The sequence below is a fragment of the Phocoena phocoena genome, chromosome 3 (assembly GCF_963924675.1).
Source record: "Phocoena phocoena chromosome 3, mPhoPho1.1, whole genome shotgun sequence".
NCBI classification, from domain to species: domain Eukaryota; kingdom Metazoa; phylum Chordata; class Mammalia; order Artiodactyla; family Phocoenidae; genus Phocoena; species Phocoena phocoena.
Genome location: NC_089221.1, coordinates 124728928 through 124752851, shown reverse-complemented (window position 1 = coordinate 124752851; position 23924 = coordinate 124728928). Strand labels below are relative to the sequence as shown.

The 23924-nt window shown below is 41.5% G+C and overlaps 1 protein-coding gene across 2 annotated transcripts in view; it reads left to right on the top strand.

The window, feature by feature from the left end:
* Positions 1–23924, top strand: part of JAKMIP2 (janus kinase and microtubule interacting protein 2) — a 164925-nt gene that overhangs the window by 96418 nt on the left and 44583 nt on the right. The window contains exons 2-6 of one of the 2 annotated variants that reach the window (XM_065874612.1): positions 3690–3965; positions 15545–16042; positions 19511–19720; positions 21573–21671; positions 22904–23050. In XM_065874612.1, the coding sequence (XP_065730684.1) occupies positions 3837–3965; positions 15545–16042; positions 19511–19720; positions 21573–21671; positions 22904–23050 (1083 nt within the window). In that variant the 5' untranslated portion in view covers positions 3690–3836. Of the gene's footprint in view, positions 1–3689; positions 3966–15544; positions 16043–19510; positions 19721–21572; positions 21672–22903; positions 23051–23924 lie in introns of those variants that run through there. The other variant, XM_065874613.1, reaches the window with a different exon arrangement.

Below are 23924 nucleotides of genomic sequence, written 5' to 3'. Positions count from 1 at the left end.
CCGTACGTATGAACAGCTGCTTACCTCAGGTATCTATAAATTGATTCCATCCTCAAATTCCTGTGATGCTTTTTTCTCTCCTGAACATGTCTAATTTATTAATCCTGTTCTTTTCCCCAGCTTTTATGGGATGAAGTTCACAATAATTCCCAGACTAAAAATACGTGAAGCCAGGCACATATTTTATATTTTTTGGAAAGGATTATAAATTAAAATGTAAAATATGGCTGTTGCTTTGCACATTCTTGCTGCAAGCAATGACAGAGAGCTGGTACTTGTTATTTACAATGGGACAGAAGAATGTAATGTTTAAAAGTAGGACGTGATTCCATCAAAGTCTCCGTGTGACAGAGCTGCCACCTCCTTTTTCATCCCCATGGCCATGGCCCCATTCAGGACTGCGTTATTTCTCGCCTGGACCATTGAAGCAGACTCACTAATTTCCTGCCTCCAGTCTCTCCCTCCTTAGTAACTCATCCTCCATCACACTGCTGGAACTACCTTTCTAAAATGCAAATATGAGGCAGGCTAGCCCAGGGTACACACCTTGGGTCTCAGTTTCAAACTGCCTGGATTTGAATCTGGGCCTCACCAGCTTTCCACTCAGTCCTCTTAGGCAAGTTACTTAATCTTTCTGTGAATCATTTTATTTCCCCCCCTATGTTTAGTGAGCATTAGATGAGAGCAGTATTTTAATTGCTAAATCCAATGACAGGCTCATGGCAATCAGTCACTGTAAGCTTTTATTATTATTACACTTATATGCAAAGACTGCTATGTTTCTCCATTTCTCCATAATGAAATCTAATCATTATGAATTAAATTTAATCATCGATTATTCAGGAGCCTGTGAAATCTAACCCCAGTCTCTCTTCTCCCAGTTCACAACCTTCTCTACATACATCAGTTGTGTGGCTCCATGTTTTTCTCAAGTTCCTTCCTCTGCCATTTGAGTATCTCCAGTTAGAAAAGCCCATTCTTCGTTCAAGATGACGATATGGCCAGGAAGTGACTGGGAAGCTTTTCCCAAACTGTCCTTTCCTCTGTGTTGTGACAGCACCATAGGGGTTTGAGAGAAGTTGACCGAAGTGAGACATATTTTATAGGTAAAACAAACCAGACTTCCTAGTGGACCGGATAAGGGAAATAAGGGATAAAAAAAAAAAAAAAAAGGATGATTTCTAAGCTTAGATCTGGAATAACTGGGCATGTGCTGGTGCCGTTTATTGATATGGGAAAACTTGGGGAGGATAAGGTTTTTTGAGGAGCTAGTTAAAAAGACCTCTGTATCAGTTAGGTTAGGTTTGAGATACCAATTGGATGTCCAAGTGGATTTGGTAAGGAAGCAGTTGAATACATGAGTCTGGGGTTTGGGGAATGGTCAGGGCTATGGATATAGCACTGAGAGTCATAACCCTATAGGTGGGGCCACTAGAGATAACCTGGACGAAGCGCTGGGGACCAGCAACATCTAGAGAGCAACTAGAGGAAGAGAAACCTGTTAACTGTATACGTGTGAGTTTACTCACCCAGAACCTGCTTGGAGTTAAGTACTGTCTTACTTATCTTTGTGCCTAGTGGTGTTTGTCATACAAATTTTCAATAAATGCTTGTTGAATTCATTTCAATTCTAAAAGCAAAGAATGGTAACCACTTAGAATTCTCCCAGCCATACACTTTAATGATTTCGCAACATTCGCAAAACAAGCATGAAGGACAACTCCAGCATCTAGCCGAGGGTGGAATATGGTGGACAGGTCCGTGATGGCTGGAGACAGGTGGATCCAACTTCCTAACCTTATCCTATCCCCTTTCCCTAGGGACACTCTCCAAAGGGCATGACCCCAGTGCTCATGGGTAGATGGCAGAAAGTCCAGGATCCCAGCATGGTCCTCAAGGCTGAATACCAGGGGTCTTGGTAGCAGCAGCTGCTAGAACATATGGGTCATCAGCAGGAATTCCCCTTAGTTCTGGACTGAAGCACCTAGATGTACACAATACTCAATTTTCTGAAAGGTTGCATGGGAAACTCTCTACTATCTTCTTTATCTAGTCATGGTTTTTTTGCATTGACTCTTAATAGTTTAGTATTCATATTTTCCTTACCTCCTTGTTCCTATGACACATTTAAGAATTTGTAAATCAAGATACATCTCTCTTTTTTCTCTCCTCTTTCTACTGTTCTGACTAGGCCTTCATCATCCTTCACCTTGGCAAGTTTAATAGCCTTCTATCTGGTCTCCCTGCCTTCATTCTCTCCCCACTCTGCCACCAGAATAACCACGCCAAAGTACTGCTATATCAGGGCATCTACCTGCCAAGAGCTCCTACAGCTTCCTTGTTACTTACTGAAAAATAAATAAATAAAAGATTCCATAATTCTAAGGATGGCATACCAGGTCTCCCAGAATCTATCATTTCCAGGCAACCTTTCCAGCATTAATGCCCACCAACCATATCCTGGGTTGTAACTAATCAGGCCCCCGTTTCCCCCAAAATAGTTACTGTGCTTTCTCTTTGCTGTATCTTGGCACCTGCTGTTTCCTTCACCCAAGGTTCACCTGTTTCTCCACCTGTTACAATCCTACCCACTCCTCAAGTTCCAGGCAATGCCACTGTCTTCAGGGAGCCCTCCTTACTCCTTACTTCTCTCTTGAGAAGGAAAGGTTCTTGTCTATATTTTTGAAACAACTAGTGTTTATTTTTTTAAGGCAGTTATCAGATAGATGATGGTGATGATGATGAAGATAGATAGATAGACAGATAGATAGATAGGTAGATAGGGATAAAGGTTTGTTGTTTTTGCCTTGGAAAGCTAACAATTTCAATTTCAACATACTGTACTTAGCACAACATATACAAGCCTATTGACTAAATAAGTGAGTGACACAATTAACTCAGCATAATTAACCCCCACTTCTCCCAGTTTATCCACTGTATAATTCTAGATCTTTATATATCAGATTTTCTTAAAGTTGGGTCTCTCTGTAGGGCGACCATAGGTCATCATATAGGTGACTTCCTTTCACAAATACTAATTAAGTGCCTGGTATGTCCCAGGTCTTGTGATGGATCCTGAGAAGCAAGTTGTAAATACAAACAACACATTCCTACTCTTACAAAGCTTACAGATTATGGAGGTGACCGCACTTGAATAACAAGGGCGTGTATTAACCTGGGGGTAAGGTGGGAGGCTTCGAGGAGGAACTGATATGCCAGCTGAGACCTGATGGAGTCATAAAGGTTAGTCAGACTAACCTGTCTGTGTGGCAGCCTGTGAGGATGAGGATACGGGGAGGACCATGTGAGCAGGCTGGGCAGAGGATGGAGAAAAATGAAAAGTTCTTATGCGAAGAGAGGAAGAATCAGAAAAAGACATTCCTTATGGCCAGGGTATAAGTGAGTGATGTGGAGGAGGTGAGGCTAGGAGAATGGGCAGGTTCAGGCATAAAGAGCACTCTGAGATGTGAAAGATATACTCATAGATGTATTCAGAGGTCTTTGAAGGGTTTTAAGCAGGGCGTTGACGTGACCAAACAAGCCCTTTAGAAAGCCGGCCCTAAATTGATGCACCAAGTGGACAGGAGCCCTCGGGAGGAGGCTCGTGCAGGCGGCTCAGGCTGAGTGCCTGACGGGCACGTGGCCCAGGTCTTGGTCACAGCGGTAACTGCTGTCTCTGCCTCTCCCAGGGCTTCTAGGACAGCGGCTGAAGAGACCTTCCCGAGGGGCAGCACGCAGTAGCTGCTGAGCCATCGCACCCGGGAGAAGCAGCAGTAACATGGCAGCCCCTGCTTGAGAGGAATTAAACACCAACAGACTCCATTCAGAGAGGAACAATGTCCAAGAAAGGGCGAAATAAGGGCGAGAAGCCCGAGGCGCTCATTGTCGCCCTTCAAGCTGCCAACGAAGACCTCAGGACCAAGCTCACAGACATCCAGATAGAGCTGCATCAAGAGAAGTCCAAGGTGAGTGGGGCTCCCCGAGGCTGCAGCCTGGGAGGCTCTGGCCCGGCTCTGCCCGCTGGCCTGCCTCAGTGGGCCTCTGTCTGCTGGTTGCCAGAGAGGGCAACAACCCCTGGACAGAGGGAGATTCCCTGTGTGTGGCAGGAGGGAGTTGAGCACAGGATACACAGAACATGAGAAAAACCTGCCCGTGGGGCTGAGCTCTGCCTCCCCACGGGGCCAGATGTAAAAATGGAGACCACACCTGCCCCCACCAACACCTCTGGACACTTCGTAGGCATACGGCCTTGGGTAGGTTCCACCCTTGCCCTCTGTAGTCATTTCCCCTGTGGCATTTCTCAGATGTGTCCCTGGTGTCACTCCACTGCTCAGAACCCTGCAAAGGCTTCCTGCCTCTCAGTCACAGGACTTTCCCCACCACTGCAGGACTCTCCCTCCAGCTGTCTCCCAGACCCATCTCCCACTGCTGTCCCCCAGATCACTCTGCTTCAGCCTCTTTGCTGGACCAGGAGACATATGCTCATCACATTTGGGCCTTTGCCCTTGTTCTTCCCCAGTCAGCGGCACGCTCCTTCCTCACCAACTTCAGGTGTCAGCCCTAGTACAAGCATCTGACCACAGTGTCCAAAACAGAGCACTTCTGGGCCCACATGCTCACTAAGGCCTGCCTCTTCTTGATTCATCTCAGAGCAATTTCTATGTTTATGTATTCACTTGTTTAGTGCTTCTGTCTCCCCAGTCAAGTGAAATCTCTATGACAACAGAGTCTCATCTTACCTCTCTATTCCTAGAGCCTAAATAAATGTCCAGAACTGAAAAGCTCAACATATATTTGTTAAATGAGTAGACGAATGACATGACCAAGAGGTGATTTCTTCGCTATACCTTAGCTTCTTCATCAGTCACACACTGTTATCCTGTAGAGCTGGGATGAGGTTTAAGTTAGACAAGTACAAAAAGGAGTCATGAGGAGTACATGAGAAAATTCATGTCAGATGCTCAGAGAGCTGCCTGGCACATAGCAAACTCTGAAAAAAAAATGCATGGTAATATCCCTTCTAAAATGCTGTATGCTTGAGTCAGTTGCTAACTAGACTTAAGAAAGTCTCTTTACTTCTCTGAATCTCATCCGTTAAATGAGTATGCTAACACTTATTTTACTAGAGTGGTATGGATATCAAACAGGGTCACGGACAGGAAAGCATTTTGAAATATGTGACAGGCATAAGACATTTTTGCAAACTAGAGATAGAGACAGCCATGTCAGCATAAAGTTGCCTTAAAGAGGTAGCGCTTTGTGTAGTAAGGAAACGTTCTTGATCAAGCTATAGATCACAAACCAACAGATATCCTTATTCCTTTTAATCTACCTCTTCTTCCTTGACGTTGCTATTACATTTTAATTAGTTATTTTCACCCAAATCTATTTCTCCTGGTTTGAGCAATAATAAAGCTTGGATTGGCCAAAGCTCCTGGCCTCCTGTCTCAGCTAAGCCTTAACCTTGGATAACCAGACACCAATGTAAAGTTTGTGATGTACTAAAATGAAAACAAACAAACAAAACCCAAAAACTTTTGTGTAAGAGTCAGAAAACCAGAATATTGTCTATCTCTCCTTGGGGACAAATTTCAGTGTTTCAGTATCTCGATCTGTAATTCAGTGACTGAATCTGTTTCTCCATATCTGTGTCCCTCAAGCATCACTGGGCATTAGAATAACCTGAGGGAACTTATTAAAAATTGAGATCCCTGGGCCCACAACCCAAGGATTGTGGGTTAAGGTTCAGGACCGCAATTCCAGCAAACAGTCCAGACAGCCCCCATGGAGGTGGCTCTCTGCCTTCATGTTGACAAACACTCCACTCCACGATTCCTTCCAGGTTGACAACCTATAAACATTTCATTGGTTTTAACTTTCCCTGGGGCAACATAACATTTCAAGGGAGGCAGGCTCCTTTTTTTTTTTTGCGGTACGTGGGCCTCTCACTGTTGTGGCCTCTCCCGTTGTGGAGCACAGGCTCCGGACGCGCAGGCTCAGCGGCCATGGCCCACAGGCAGGCCCAGCCGCTCCGCGGCATGTGGGATCCTGCCGGACCGGGGCACAAACCCGTGTCCCCTGCATCGGCAGGCGGACTCTCAACCACTGCGCCACCAGGGAAGCCCGGCAGAGTCCTTTAATTGTAGTAACAACAGAATGACAAACTACCTTCACGGGAAGAAACCTATCCGTCTAAAGACTGGCAACCATAACCTGCCACTGATTTACAGAGAGCAAACTCATGAGATTTTAAAGAGGCAGAGGCCCGACAGACCCCACCCTGCCATTTTCCACACATTCAAGCCTTTTTTTTTTTTTTCATTCAAGCCTTTTAAAAGGAGTAACTCTTGACCTTGGACAGAGCTGTTTATCCTGCCTGTTTATCCAGGGCCTGGCCCTGGTGTCTAAGCCAGCAGGTCAGGGGTAATCTCCCTTTCCTCTGACAAGAGAGGAGAAGCCAGACCCTGGAATAAAAGCACTGCCCTATTGTCCCCTCTGCTGCCCCCTCCCCAGTCTCCCTCTCCGCGGCAGTTAATTACAATCCCAGCACAGGGGCCACAGCAAAGCCTCACTGCCTGTCAGCAGCATTCCCCAAAGAGCAAAGGGAATTTAGAGGGCAAACAAGTCATAAAGCAGTTTTATTAAAATAAATACGATTGTGTTTCCAAAGGCCCAAGCTTTTAAGAGAGAGAATATGAACAATGCCAACATGTGAATTCACACTCTCAGTTTGGCTCCAAGGCTATGATGATAAAATGACAGTTTAGCCACTGGGGAATGGACTAGTTAAAGAGCAGAAACCTTTGGAGCAATGGGGCATTACTCATTTTTCCAGAAAGACAAATCATCCCATTGACATTTGCAGAACACATTGTAGTAGAGCAGAGTCACAAATGCTAGACTTTTTTGAATGTTTACTCTCTGTCACACACCGTAAGAACTGCATTTCCTCCTGACATAATCCCAGCTCTTTCCCTTAGCGCCTGAGTGACCCTGAGCAGGTTATGAAATCCCTCTGCATCTTCCTTCCCTCATCTGTCATATAGGATAATAGTCATGTTTACTTCCTAAGTATGTGTGTGTTATTTTTTGAGGAGTTAGTGTCAAACATGTTGTTTTATAATTCAGTCATCTCACTTCATCCTCACTACCATTCTCTGAGGTGGGCATTGTTGTGATCCACATTTTACAGATGAGGAAACCGAGGCTTGGTGAGGTAAAGCAATTCACCCAGAGTCACATGCTAGTCGGTGACAGAGCTGAGTCTCCAACTCCCCTTCTCTCTCCTCCCAAGCCAATGCTCCTTTTTTAAAATATGTTTTTTCCCCAGTTTTATTGAAATATAATTGACATATCACATTGTATTTGTTTTAGGTATACAACATAATGATTTGATATATGTATAACTTGTGAAATGATTACACAATAAATCTAGTCAGTATCGGTCACCTCACATAGTTACAAAGTTTTGTTTTCTTGTGCTCAGAACCTCTAAGATATACTCTCCTGGCAACCTTCAAATATTATTAACAGGATTGTTAACTATCATCGCCATGCTGTACATTACGTCCTCAGAACTTTCTTATTGTATAACTGGAAGTTTGTACTTTTTGACCCCCCTCGCCCATTTCTCCCATCTCCTACATCCTGCCTCTGGCCACAACTGCCAGTCCGTTCCCTGTATCTATGAGCTCTAATTAATTTTTTTTTAGATTCCACACAGTATCTGTCTTTCTCTGTCTGACTTATTTCACTTGGCATAATGTTGCAAATGACAGAATTTCCTTCCTTTTTAATGGCTGAATAATATTGTGTGTGTGTGTGTGTGTGTGTGTGTGTGATATCACATTTTCTTTATCCATTTTACGTCAGTGGACTCTTAGGTTGTTTCCATGTCTTGCAAAGCCTATGCTTAAAATGTGTGAAGGTCTGGAAGATACTGAAAAGTTCAGGCAGAGGAAGAGAGGATGTAAGAACTTTTCTTTACACTATTGTGCAAAATTTCAAATGGAGAAACAAAGTGGGAGAGGGAGTGGAAACATACGCCTATCCTTCTCCCCCAGATGCCTGCATTTCCACTGCAGGGAAATGAAACAAAAATACTAGATACAGTCAACTTCTGGTGAGTAGAAATTATCTAAAAGATTCGCCAATCGCTGATAGGAATAACCATGCAGATAGGTAGGTCATTTTGACTGGACTCCAGGCATAAGGACCAAGAGGATATAACTGTGAAGAACCTGTGGTGGATAGGAAAGAAGACAAGGCGGGGTCTTTTTCTTTAGTTAATTAATTTATTTATTATTTTCTTATTTTTTTGGCTGCGTTGGGTCTTCATTGCTCTGCACAGGCTTTCTCTAGTTGTGGCGAGCGGGGGCTACTCTTTGTTGCGGTGCACAGGGTTCTCATTGCAGTGGCTTCTCTTGTTGGGGAGCATGGGCTCTAGGCACATGGGCTTCAGTAGTTGTGGCTCGTGGGCTCTAGAACGCAGGCTCAGTAGTTGTGGCGCACGGGCTTAGTTGCTCCGCGGCATGTGGGATCTTCGCAGACCAGGGCTCAAACCCGTGTCCCCTGCATTGGCAGGCGGATTCTTAACCACCTGCACCACCAGGGAAGCCCAGGGTGAGGTCTTTATGCTGGATGATCTTGTCATTTCTGGGCCTGCACTTGTGCATCTATAAAACAAGCAGATTGTAGACGACATAAAAGAGCTAAGGTCCTTGCAAAACGGTCGGGATTAGTTAGGAAAGGAAACTGCTTTAGCTCTTCGGGACCCTTCCCTGACCACCGGGTTAGATGACACTGTTCCCCTAGTTCCATGTACTCTATCACATCTCCCTGTAATACTTCAATCACAGGGCTCTGTACTGTCTGAAGTTATGTTATTCGTTTATTTGCTTGTTTATTGCCTACTGCCCCCACCCCAATGAAATACATGCTTCTATGGGTAAGAGACCATGTCTGCTTAAGGGATCCCCTAAGTAAGGTATCCCCAGAGCTTGCAGTGCTGCCAGGCATGTAGGAGACATGTCCTACTTGTTGAATGAATTTCCATGGTTCTTTTTAAAACATTCCCAACAACCCCAAGGGATAAGTACATTATAGTATTTATTTAGGTGGGCAACCCCAAGCCTGGGTGGAGGAAGTATTTCCACCCAGGTCTGTTTTTCTTAGAGCAGCACTGAGCCATTAAGCCATGGTGTTTCCCTGTCTGTCTGCTCCGTGGACACCATGATCCGCTGATCAGGGTGTTGTAAGCACACCAGGGATTGCTGTGAGATGTGAAATCCACCCACCTGATTCCCCAGGGTTTGGTCTTCTCCCTCAGAGGCAGCCTGCAGCTAGGGTGAACTCCACAGGCACAGAGGGGATGAAGCAGGAGCAGAGGACAGGGCTCCAAGGGTAGGGGCAGGGGGGCAACAGGCCTGGGATGCAGGCTCTGGGAGGAGTCGGCTCCAGACAGCAGTTGCCACCTTGGACAGCCCTTCAGACTACAAAGCAGTCCTCACAGAGAGCCTGGGACAAAGGCAGCATGCAATACTATTCTGACTTCACTGAGAAAGAAAATGAGTTCTAACCATGTAACTCATTTGCTTCCAGTGACACAACTAGTAGAGCAGCCAAAATGGGAATTCCCATCTTCTCCAAGGCGGTGATCAAGGTAATGCTGTCTTATTCCACCGCACTCTGTTGCCTCCAGGGCACTCTCAGAAAACCAGCCAACCTTCTCTATCCTCAGGCTAGTACTCTAGAGCTTCCAGGTTCAGGGACCACACTGGGCATCCAGTATTTCTTGCTTTCTGCAAATTTAGTTTTATTTTCAGGAAGCCTAAGTAGCTAAAAGCAAAAAATGGAAAGAGAGAAGCTTTTATTACTTCCCCAGGCTGTATAAAAAATCTCCCTTACGGGAGAGATGTGGCGGCAGCCTTTCCCTCTTCACATCTCCTGTTGGAGAGTTACTCAGTGCCCGTGAAAATCCCTGCCTGCCTACCATGAGTTTAGATCCCCAGCAACATCCGATGCAGATAATCCAAGCTGAACCTTTTGCTAACTTGTCTTGTCTTGATAACCTCTCAATCCTCCTTATCTTTGACAGGCTGTCCAATGTTTAATCCTAGATTTCTAAGGTCACATTAAAGCTCAAACACCACCCTCTTTATCTTGGCAGAACTTACAGTGGCATTTTTCAAAGGCCAGAACAGAATGAAGACAGAAGAAAAAATTATAATGTGAGGCCTGGGAGGGCTAGTCATGAATTTTCTTCCTTCTGTCATAGTGGAAGCTTTCCCCAGCCGGATTAAATTTTCCTAATGATCTTTATTTATTTTACTTTGTTCTTTGGCAAACATCTCTGGGGTAAAAGGGATATGGGAAGTGTACCATTCAAAGCTCTGTTCAGTGCTCACCCCCTGGCCCTGTCCCACCCCACCCCCCAGTCCTTCTTCGTACACATAATCCAGGTGTCTTCCCAGTTAAGATTAGATGCCACCAGGGGGCTTCCCTGGTGGCGCAGTGGTTGAGAGCCTGCCTGCCGATGCAGGGGACACGGGTTCGTGCCCCGGTCTGGGAAGATCCCACATGCCGCGGAGCGGCTGAGCCTGCACGTCCGGAGCCTGTGCTCTGCAACAGTGAGAGGCCCGCGTACCGCAAAAAAAAAAAAAAAAAAAAAGGTTGTAGATGCCACCAGGGAACTCAAGACATCTTGAGGAAAATGTTATCTTTGAACATCTCTTTCTATTAGGAAAATAGTTGCTATGGTCTTGATAATGTAATAATAGTAACATTTGTCTTACTACCATAATATGGGTATTTAGATTTATGTTGTTGTTGGTATTAGTATGTCATTGCATGATATAATGTTAATATATGCTATGATGTTCATCAAAATTAATATCTAGTATCTACCATGTATTAATAATTATTAACCTCCCATGTGTTCCAGCCTTTCCAAAGGACTTTTGCTACATTATGGAAGTCAGTCCTCGCAACAATCATATGAGAAGGTTATCACCAATTCTAGTTTACACATGAGACTGAGGCTGAGTCAGGGGCCCCAGCTTGCCCAAGGTTTCAGAGCAAACTAGGAGACCTGGGATCTGACCTGACCTGGCTCCTGGCCCACACTGGACTCTGATCAGCCTTCTTTATGTTGTGCTTATGTAGAGCCTGTTCCCCACTTGTCTCATCAGAAATTCAGGTGCAACAAATACTACCTACATCATAGAGCTGCCTAGGAGGTTAGATGTACTGATAGGTGTAAAGCCTTTAAAAAATTGCCTAACTCATACATAGTAAGTTAAACCCTCAATAAATGCTTACTATTTATGTGATCGAGCTGAAAATTTTCTCCATAAAACATTTCCACTAACAAAATTGATTCTCTCTCCAATTAATAAATAATTTTTTTCATTTCAAAGTATTATCATCTTCACATTTTTTCACTGTTACTCAGGGGTAGTTCTTCATCTTTTCGTATACATGATTTACATTAAGATATTAAGATCTATTTCCTTAGTGGTGCAATCTAAGCTGCAAATAATTTTCAGAAAGTGATTTTACTACAAAATTTCTATTGGTTCTTTTTTCCTCCCAGATGTCAGTCACATTCTTTGTATCTCCTTCACAGTGAAACTCTTCTCCCAAGCCTAAAAAAATCATACCTAGAAATCCTGCCAAAAATGACAGTTTCCATGACAACCAAAATAAGCAGACATAAAAAATGCCAAATATAATTCAATACCTTTGAATTTTCTTTGAGTTCTGTGGATTCCTTTTATGTGATAGACAAAAAGGCCAGTGTTAGTTTTGTCTTCATGCTGGAATATATTTCCCATATACCTGTATTTTCACTTTTTTTTTCTTTTTCATTCATTTCCTCTCCAGTCTACACACAAAAGATTAGTGTTTATAAATAAATTTGAGAGAAATTACAGAATCACAAAGTGGTACAATCTAATGCACCTGCAGAGAATTTGACAAATAATTTTAGATCAAGAGTATCTCCTCTTATATCCAATAATAATATCATTACCTTACATTTTATAGTACTTTACAGTTCAAGCTACTTTCCCATTCACTATCTAATTTAATCCTAAAAATAATTCTTTTACAGATATTTTTAAAATTGTAATCAAAGATCCTCAGAATAAAGCAACCTTCTTAGAGACAGCAGATGATGAAATCAAAATACAAACCCAGAATTCATTACCCTTTATCCATTTTTACTGTAACGTTTTATTGTTTTAGGAAGAGTTGCTAAAATTCCCTTAGTAACTTGTTACCTATCAGCTCTTAATGGTCCAAATGCCTAAGGAACATAAATACGTCCTGCTGAAATTGAAGATGATCCCGTTTCCTATCACTCAAGCTAAAGTTAACTTCCCCAAGGTCCTAGATGGAAGGTAAATTGCAGAGTTTCTAAATCAGTGAAAAATAATGCTCCTCATGTCAAAAAGTGCATTATCTAAAAGAAGAATCAGCAAACATTTTCTGTGAAGGGCAAAACAGTAAATATTTTAGGCTTTGTGGGCCAGACAGTCTGTGTGAAACTACTCAACTTCATTGTAGCGTGAAAGCAGCCATAGGCAATATGGAAATGGATGGGCCTGGTTGTGTTCCAATAAAACTTTATTAACAAAGACTGGGGGTGGGGCAGGAAAGATTTGGCCTATGAGCTGTTGTTTGCCCACTCATGGTCTAGAAGATACTTCTTCAGTTCATTGTAGAAAAATGGAAAGTTAGATTTAGGTTTTCATCACTGAAGAACTGAGAGAAACATCAAACAGCGGACAGGCAAACATTATATGTTAGGGTTTCTTTTGTTTTATACAGGGAAGGGATGGATGAGGGCTGCTCTGGGTAACAGTGCAAGCCTATGTTCGTTCTCTAAAACGTTGACAGGATATATTATTCCTGCCTCTGGTTACGAGGCTAGCCAGGGAAACATATTGGCTTACATTCTTTAATTCCACACGTACTCTTTGTCTTCTTATCATGTGTTGTGCTGACAACCAATGGGTAGACAAAGATGGACAAGGCTCACTGGCAGCCTTCTAGGAGTTTCCAGTCTGAGGTGAGGTAGGAGAGGAGGTGGTGAGCACAGACAAGTATGTAAAAAAAAATACAGCATAAAGAAAAATGTGGAAGAGACCAGTAAGGAGGTATTAGCAAACTGCACTGAGAAGACAAATGCAGGAGAAGTAAGCTTGGTCCTGCGTGATTGGGGTGTCATGATCAGAGAGGGTGACATTTAGTTGGGTCATGAGGAATGAAAGGATCCCAAAAGGAGCTGAGGGAAGGGCAGGTCAGGAAGAAGAATCTCAGGTAGGCACACAGGTACAGCGATGTAGGGCATGTGCAGAAAATAGGATAATCCCCCGTGCCTGGAGAGGTAGAGTGAGGAGTGGAAATGGGAGCTGGAAGTCCAACCAAGTCTTATGAGAGCTGAAAGATGCAGCTGAAGTGTTGGGATTTTATTCCCCAACAGAAAGGAGTCCTGGCACATAAATCAGATCATAACAGGACTTTACTAAGAGAATGTCAGCAGCAGTGTGAAGAAAGCTCAGTTCATTAAATGAACCTCCAAGAACTCTGGAGCAATGCTGTCCAAAAGAAATATAATATGTGCCACAAACGCAAGCCACATATGTGATTTTAAAATTTCTTATAACCACAATTTTAAAAAGTAAAACTAAACAGAATTAATTTTAATAATATACTTTATTTTACCTAATTTATCCAAAGTATTATAGTTTCAACATGTAATCAATGTGAAAATTATTAATGAGTTATTAATGTTTACCTCATACTAAGTCTTCAAAATCGGGTATGTATTTTACACTTAGGGCAGGGCTCAATTCAGATTTTCAATATTGCAAGTGCTCGGTGTGGCTAGTGGCCACCGCATGGGACAGCACAGCTCTAGAACATATGAACTAAAGGGCATCTGGGAGGGGACCTGAGCCTAGGCTGGAGGCAAGACCCAAGGACAGTCATTTGGGGATGCCTGGCAGCATATTTCGCCAAGTCTCCTTGTGCCCTGAGTTCTTTTAGAATAACCTACATGGGAATAATTGCTGTGCCTTTAAAATAAAATATTCATAAAATGCCATGTGGACTTAGAAAATCCTGTTCTAGCTAAAGGTAGGTAAACTGTTAAGGTAAGTGAAATCTCAGACACTTTACATTATAATTACAATGGCTTCAATAAGGAATTTGGATCTTAACATTTTTCAGCTGGAAGGGCTCTTAATTATTTTATGAAACATTCTAATTTTACAAATGGCAGAGACTCAGTATCACTCACCTAGATATTACTCCTGGGGCTGCCCAGTTCTTCCCTTTTTCCAGGTTACTGTGTGGGTGTATGTGTGTGTGTGTGTGTGTGCAAACGACAGAGACAGAGGAACAAAGGCAGGCAGCAGAGATGAGGAGGGGGAAGGAGAACAGTACAACAAGAGCCTGGTGAGTCTTTTTTAAGCTACAGATGCTGGGGCCCTACCCTGATCTACTGAATCAGAGATGGACTCACAGACAAATTAAGGTAGTGCCATTGCTAATCTATGAAGAGACCTATGTTATCATTAGAAATAGTACAAAACACAGGAGAATTTTTTAAACCAGAATACCTGACAGATGAAAAGATGAAAAGGAATACTTTATTAAATTCCTTGGAGTGTTGGCTTAGGTGGGAGAGAGAGGGAGATAAAAGCGCGGGGTAGTAAAGGATGCAGACACCCATGTAGCAGAAATAACAACAGCCACTGAACTCGCCTTTAGCACAGGGCCCTGCACTGCAGGGTTTTGGGCTGGTGTGTGTGTACCTGTAATAATTTTGGGGGTGGAATCAAGTTGCCATAGTAAGAAAGGTTAAGGTTGAGGACATATCAACTGTCTTCATTTCTCACCTCCCCCTTAGCAGCAATTAGCTTCTCTTCCAAAAAAAGGGGCGGAGGAGTATTTTATACTATCACTTTAGGCACCAGTTTATTAGCCTGATCATAATATTGAACTATGGACCAACCTGCGTGTCCCGGTACACCCACACCCACATTTATCAGTTTGGACCTTGTTAGGGATGTGTAGTCTAGAAAGCTCTCCAGGTGATCTGTTTTGAACTCCTCACCAGGGTGAAGACTATTATAGTACCGCTTCCTAATTATAACGTGTACACCAGTCACCTGGGGATTTGTTACACTGCAGGCTCTGATTCGTAGGTCTGGGATGGAGCCCCCGCATTTCTGACAGGCCCCTGGGTGATGGCTGTGCTGCTTGTCTGCAGACCACACAGAACAGTAAGGCCCCAGAACGCCAACTATTTTTCTGAACAAAGTAATGTAAGCACCCTCGGGTATTTCCTCCTTTCCCACTGTATTCCCAGCATTAAAAGGCCTGTGGTTCCCCTCGCTCCTTCCACAGGGGGCTGGAATTTGAAAAGAGATGAGGCATTAAGAGATCACAGGGGCCTGAGCTGCCAGTCCTGCCTAGGAGCACACCTGTTTGATGAGGCTCTCCTCTTTTCATCCTTTCACCTCTCTGCCTTCAGGTATCTAAACTCGAAAGAGAGAAAACTCAAGAAGCCAAGAGGATCCGTGAGCTGGAGCAGCGCAAGCACACGGTCCTGGTGACCGAACTCAAAGCCAAGCTCCACGAGGAGAAGATGAAGGAGCTGCAGGCCGTGCGGGAGAATCTCATCAAGCAGCACGAGCAGGAAATGGCCCGGACAGTGAAGGTGCGGGACGGGGAGATCCAGAGGCTCAAGTCGGCACTGTGTGCGCTCCGGGACGGCAGCAGCGACAAAGTAAGGACAGCGCTCACCATCGAGGCCCGCGAGGAGGCCCGGAAACTGTTTGATGCAGAGCGCCTTAAGCTGTTACAGGAAATTGCGGACCTGAAAACGGCCAAGAAGCAGGTGGATGAGGCGCTAAGCAATATGATCCAAGCGGATAAAATCAAGGCTGGGGACCTCAGGAGTGAGCATCAGTCCCACCAAGAAGCCATCTCCAAGATCAAGTGGGAGTCGGAGCGGGATATTCGGAGGCTGGTTAGTAACCCAGGGCAGAACCATTCTCTTTCCAGGCTTCAGAGTGCTTTGGGGTTTGCTTTTTCATGAAAGGTGTCTTTCATGAGAGGATTGTAAACAGTACCCTCCTTCTGTCTAGTGCTATGGCCAAGATACAAGATAGGTCAATAGATAAGTAGATGCGCCCAGGCCAAAATTGGCATTGTAAAAGGTAAAAGATTTTGGAGTCACCTTTCTCATGAAAACTGGATTCTTCCAGCCCCACACGTATGGAGAGTATGGGTTTAATGACTCCTGTTTTCTTGGATGTCCATGGAAATATTCTGAATTATGAACTCTTCCAAAATCAGCATGTTTTGTAGGCTTTCCATTTATAAAATGTTTTGGGGTTTTTACCGGGGAAAGGGAAGTTTCTTTGGCTTTCAAGGTGTCTGAAAATGGCAGCCACTGGGAACATCCTCTGGGATTCACCTGTCTTCTCTCCAGGAACCGTGTCTGAAAGCAAGAAATAGAGCTATAAAACCCCTAGTCATTTTACAAAGAGATCTTCTTTCCCAGAATAAACAGGGGCCACTCAGAATAGGGGCCATTATAATTCTTAAATTGAATGTCATTCCTAAATAGCTTATTTGCTATTACAAATTTCCAAGACTTCCTTCAACCCCTACTGAGTTGAGTCTTTCTTTTTAATATGTATGACCAAAAGCCACGTCAGTCTCTCACTATGCTTAAAAGTAAAACAAATAGAATTATTGTGTGAAAGCTATAATGTTGCAGATTGGCCTTCTCTTAGAAGTATTTATATGCATCTATATTCAGAATGTTTAGCATTAGTTATATCTTGGTTATATATTAACTATCACCTGTTCGAGTGTACTTTATGCTTCTCTAAAAATATTTTCTTAGGAAAAACTACACCTTCCTTCTTGTGTGTGCCAGGTCTAAGCATTTATATTCTAAGAATTCCAATTATGCATCTTAGACAGTATCTCTAGGATTTCAATTTTATGTAAAAAATGGTTATCGTAGAACATTTTAGAAAACGAAACATGTGATTTTCTTTGTACTGCAATACAGTGTGACTGTAAAATGTTGCCTTTGCTACACTTTCCAAATTCTTTATCTGCAATTCATACTATCGCATTGGTTGACAATAAAGACCAAACACAGTGCAGAAATATTGGTCTCTGCCCTGCCTTTGGTTTTTAAGACAACAATGGCTGATGAAGAAAGAATCAAGACTGTGAACTCTGGAGTCAGCAGGTAGGTAAGGAAGCTTACATTAAATATTTTTGCTTGTTGACGCTTTTAATGTAAAATCTACAAATATATCTACCTGTTGGTCTGCAATTTCTTCCATGATTTCCTTTCACCAGCACATTGCAGAAGCAGACATGAAATCCCTCTTAATAACAATGTAAAATCTAATCTGTCTGAAGATTGGTTCAAAAATTGGGTACAAACAGAAAAACAGGGGAAACTTTTTCATTAATACAGATGCACTTCATTTTTTCCTTCTAATCCTGTTCTTACTGCAACACCCAGTTTTATTTTTGGAACCGAAAAGGAGAGAAATGGGAGCTATTCTGTGTAGAAAATTTTCCCAGGGAATTCTGGTATGTACCCATCTAACTAGAAATTTGGAAGATTTTCAGTATTCTGAAACCAGAGTCCATATTTATAACCAGCATGCAATAGAGACTGCTTGACACTAGGTACTGGATAGTCTACAGAAAACCACTTTGGGAAAATGCTGGAAGGATAACCTTGGCATAAGTATAGCATAGTGCCAAATAGAATGGGCTCTAGGGTCATAAGACTGTATATTAAATCAGGCTTCATCATTTATTAGCCATATGACCATGAACAAGTTCTTAACCCTTTGGGTCTTCAGTCATCACCTGTGAAATGGTGATAACAGAACCTATATAATAGGATTGTTATAAAATTAGACAAGGTATGTAAGGCCCTGAATGCCTTGAATGTAGAAAAAGATCAATAACTTTCAGTTATAATGATGAGGCTGATTATATGGGTGCAATGGGGTGATTTCCCAGCCAGTTCAGTTATGTAGGGTACTTAAGAACCAAGTAAGAGCATGCAGATCTGGAGCTACAGTAAACTGGAAATGAACCATAGATGACAGATCTAACAAAGGAACGTGCTACTTAGATAAGAGTAACACTGGACTCAAGTTTCCTGCAAGGAGATAAAATGAAGACAATGCTTTTACTCCCAAATTAACAGGACAGCGTTTGATTACTTGCCAAGTTATCAGATGATGTCACAGCACCATGGCCTCCCAAAAATGATCTAAAATTTTATCCTGTGACTTGGAGGCAGTAGCTCACAGAGAGTTACATGTGGGAAGATGTGATTGTATAATACAGTTTCTGTTCCAAATATATATAAATATGTATTTTGGTCTTAGGAACACAGCAAAGAAAGATTTATACCAAGTGATTTGTTATATATAAGGAGACATTTTTATAAAGAGGAGAACAGTATAATATTGTTTGCATTAAATGTGTCTATTCTATTTCCATTTTTAAGATTCTCATGGAATATGATGAAATGAGAAGAAAGGTTTTACCTAATGGATATGCTTTCTTCAGAGATTGTTTATAGATATTAACTTCACTAGCCCTCACCCAGGGATGGCAAAAAGTTTTCAGTCCAGTGGAACTCTGATCAACTGGTATCAAATGCTTTTGGCCTTTAGTTGAGAAGTATTTCTGAGGCCATGCCCAGGCTTAACAAAAATGAGTGTTGGAATCAATAAATGTATCCCACAGATATAGGTGGGAAAATAGTAACTAATATTACCAGGTATTTTCTATTCCGGTTCTTGTCCCAACCATGATTTTCTGACTACAATAGTAAAATGGTTGCTAAGAACTGGCTGCTCTGAAAAATGGATAGGAATGGAAAGAACCATACAACATGAACCATGGAAGGACAAATTCACCACTTGAATGCGAACATATTGGCCTTAGGAAATGATGAGGCTACTGGAAATACTGTAGCTTCTTCAGTTACAAATGACCTGTTCATAGTTGTTACTGCTATTTAAACTGAACTCAAAAGTCATTCCCCCAAACAGGAGGTAACATCACACATTGTCCTGGGAAACATTGTAGTAGAATATTTAGCATCTGTCCATATTAACACTAATGACCTGTTTTAAAGTTAACTTTTGCTTTCCATATCCAACCAAACCAGACTGTTTCAAACAATATATTGAATCACAGCACCTACATAGGATATACTAGAGAGAAAAAATTACCCTCCTTGACACCTAATTAGTCTAGGATGGCAGTTCATTACATATTCTTGCCTTGTCTGACTCCTGAATTCAGTATACTTGTCATATTCATGATTTTTTTCCCTATATCAATCAGCAGAACAAAAGTTAAGCTCATACCATTGTAAAAATGCATTTCTTTGCAGCATTGTTAAATAAAATGTCATGGGTGTCATTTAATCCAGATGGATGAAATCAAAGCCAAGGACAGGATCATCTTTTCCCTGGAAAAGGAACTGGAGACCCAAACAGGCTATGTACAGAAACTCCAACTGCAGAAGGAGGCTTTGGATGAACAGCTCTTTCTGGTCAAGGAGGCCGAATGTAACATGAGCAGTCCAAAACGAGAAATTCCGGGAAGGGCAGGAGATGGCTCTGAACACTGCAGCAGTCCTGTAAGTCTATTCAAGTTGAAGTTAAAAACTCAGGAGTCATCTTTTATTTAGCGCCTAAGTTTTACTTTTCACTTACGCTCTTTTCCTGTTTACTACAGAGCAATCAATTCCACCTCCTACTATAAAACAAGCAAGTATCTTGGGAGCAGAGTTTTCTAAACTCATAGACAACAAAGTGGTCTGTACTGCATTAGCTGATCACAAGAGAATTACATATCTTTTAAAATCCTTTATAGAATTTTTCTAGCTGTGATACCCGTCCAAACATCAGCATATTATAAGAATCATAAATTAGATGAAAATACTTTGCCTCTTGCCAAGACTGGTCATTTTCCCTTGTGTGGACAATTGCGTTGAAAATTGGTAAAAATGGTTATCATGTACAGGGGTCAAAATGTATAACTGTGTAAAAGACTAAACCATTTATAATCATCATCTGAAAGCTTCAAGTCTAATTGTTTGACACTTATTTTCCTGGAGTTTCTTCATTTTATATGAGAAATTATTTTCAGAAGTTTAGTGATAGAAATCAGCTTGTATATAGTTTACTTTCATATCTTATACCTTGCGAATTATTTAGTGCTAAAAAAGATGACAATGTATTTTTTAGGAACAGAGGTAGGTTCCGAAGTAGTACTTAGAACTAACTAATAAATAATTTATGAATATATGTGTATATATATATATATATATATATATATATATATGTATACATATATCCCAGTAGGTGGTGGAAAGAATACTGAACTAGGATTCAGCAGATGTAAGTTTTAGTTCTGTCACTGACACTTAGCTGCAGTGTAGTAAAATTGTCAAGAGAATGAGCTCTAGAGTCATACCCTTTAGTTTAAATCCTGGATCTGCTGTTTGATGTGTGACCTTAGGCAGATCCTTTGACTGCTCAGAGTTTCCTCATCTGTAAAATAGAGGCAATAGTGGTACTCCACAGAGCTGGTCTAAGGTTTAGAAGAAAAGATATGTAAATATAGAACATAGTGTCTGGCACACAGCATCCGATACATATTAGTATAGACCTTGAACAACTTACGACCTCCCTGAATCTTACCGGTTCTGCTGAATCCTTTATGATATTGTGAATCAAGGAATAGAGTGTGTGTGAAACTGCTTTGCCAACAGTACAGCACTATCAAAATGTAAGATGATAATGGAATTGCAAGTATATATGTCCTATGGACTCTAGAGCACAGACTTAATCTATGACTGCTGCATGTGAAGTGATTCCATGACTATTATGCCAGTGGGGAAGCCAGCTGATCTGGGCAGAATCTACCAGCGAAGTCTATCCTATAACCTACTGTCTTCTATACATGAAAGTAATGCACCAGCCTTCTGAGTCTGACCTTTTTCTCTGGGGTATGCAGGAATTTGCAAATCCCATCCCTATATCCTGCTCTATCCTCTCTTTGGCTAAGAGTAAGAGCAGGACATCTGTCTAGGCTTTGGGAAGCAATGTGCAGCCATGACACAAGGGATGAACCTCATGTAACCATGAACCTCATGTAATCACAGCGTGACCTTGGTCTCACAGCTCACAGATCTCATAAACTGATCCAACCATGTACCACTTCCTTTGCCAGGAGCCAGGGCTCCAGGGAGTATCTGCCACATGGAATTCATTTACAATTTCAAACAGGCTTGATCTTAAACCCAAGCAGAGAGTATTGGGGATTGGAATAGGGTAAATATTTACGCTTCTCTGAATAAGAGAACATTTTACTCTCAACTCATGAACCAAATGAAAGGAACCAAGCCTATTACTTTTATGAGCAGTATTCTAAAATTTTGTGAAAAGTATTATTGAAGAAATAATAATTTTAATTTTCACGTGTAGGATTTGCGAAGAAATCAAAAGAGAATAGCTGAGTTGAATGCCACTATAAGAAAATTAGAAGACAGGAATACCTTGCTTGGAGATGAACGAAATGAATTGGTGAGTTCTAAGCAAATTTATTTTATTTTATTATTTTTTAAACATTTTGTTATAGTAGTATATACGATGTTATAGAAGTATAGCACAATAAAGAAAAGTGCACAAGTAATAAAGGTATGGCTCAGTAAAAATGCCCAATGTGAAGCACCCATATAACCACTACCCAGATGAATAAGTGGAAGATTACCAACATCTCAGAACTTCCCCTTTGTGTGACCTCTTTCAATCACCATCCTTCTAAAGTTAACCACTATACTGAATTCTCTCACTATAGATGTCTATTGCCATTTTTAAAACGTGTTGTAGGGAATTCCCTGGCGGTCCAGTGGTTAGGGCTCAGCACTTTGACTACTGGGGCCTGGGTTCAGTCTCTGGTTGGGGATCTAAGATTCCCGCAAGCCGTGCAACCCAACCAACAACAACAACAAAATGTGTTGTAAATGGAATCATATGATAATTACTCCTTGGTGTCGGGCTTTTTTGCTCAGCATTACATTGGTGAGGGTCATCCACTGTGTTGCATGTAGAATTCATTTATTTTCACTTTCTATCATATTCAGTTATATACAATATAAGTATATATTTATTGTAAAAGTATAAACAATATATGATATGTGTATACAATTATATGTTAAATATATATATTCATCTATTGTTAATGGACATTAATGTTGTTTCATAACAATTTATAGCTGTTAATGGTGCTGCTACATGTCCTGGTGAGAAAATTTGCTCATGTCTGGGGGGAATATATGAAGGAGCAGAATTACTGGATCATAGAGTATGCATGCAGTCAGCTTCAGCAGTTGCTACCAGTTTTCCACAGTTGTCTTAATAGCCACATTTCCCCCAACAATGTATGAGAGTTGTAGTTTCTCCATGTCTTTGTCAACATGCAAAGATAATTGGTCATTTTGGTGGGTGTGAGGTATATTCTTATTGTAGGATTTTCAATTTTATTTTCCTTCTCACTAATGAGGTGGAGTAACTTTTCAAATATCTATTGGCCTTTTGGGTATCCTGTGTGATTTGCCCTTTGTCTTTTGCCCATTTCCTCTTGTGCGTTCATTTTTTTATTAGTATTAGGGATTTTTTACGTCATTTTTGGATGTTTGTGTTTAAAATATCATGCTCTGTGCCTTACATTTTACATTCTTTTTGGTGGCTCTTGGTATAATGAAGTCATTTTCAGCCTCTAAACACAAGGGACACATTGTCTTATGTCTTCCCAGTTAAAACGCGTGCGGGAAACCGAAAAACAATGTAAACCTCTTCTGGAAAGGAACAAGTGCCTCGCCAAGAGAAACGATGAACTGATGGTGTCTTTGCAGCGCATGGAAGAGAAACTAAAAGCCGTTACCAAGGAAAATTCAGAAATGGTGTGTACCACAGACTCTGCAAAACTGCAGCTTCTTTCTTTTTATTACTCTGTTAACCTGACTTCCTGGTCTTTCCCAGTTTATTTTTAAAATACAATGCTATTTGTGAAAGCTTAGATTTTTCCCTTATGTAAGCAAGGAACACATAAGGAAGAAATCAAGAGAAGGTTGCTGGCTTTGAATTTTGTGGGGTTTCTAAATTTTGCAGAATGATGAGAGCACTTCCAGGAATCTGTACACTCTCCAAAAGCTCCAAAATAGAGAAGCAGAGTTTCAACCTAGCTCCTCAGCCACAGAAACCTCCTTCCAAGATAAACAAGGTCCTACTGTATAGCACAGGGAACTATATTCAATATCCTGTGATATTCCAGAATGGAAAAGAATATGAAAAAGAATATATATATGTATAACTGAGTCACTTTGCTATACAGCAGAAATTAACACAACATTGTAAATCAACTAAACGTCAATAAAACTTTTTTAAAAATTAATAAAATGAAAAAAATAGAAACCTCCTTCCAGGAATTTCACTAACGTGCACTTTGTGGAACCGTACAGTGGGTACCCCACATCTCCTAAGATCTTGCATAGTAACTGAGAACAGATGCCATCATTTTCATCATATATAGAGGTGACGTGCTAACGTACTCCTTCACAGACTTCCCGTCCTGCTGTAGAGATCTTCAGACATTCCCAATGATTTCCACCTATTACAGAAGACAAAATGTACTTGAGGGTGTTAGTTGGTGTGTGTGTGTGTATTGAAGCTGGGCCATTTTCACATTTAGCTGTAGCCTCATAAAGTTTCTACAGATATTTTATGTTAACCACTAAAGTTTGGGATTTTCAAAGTCTCCACTTGCACTTTCTTTTT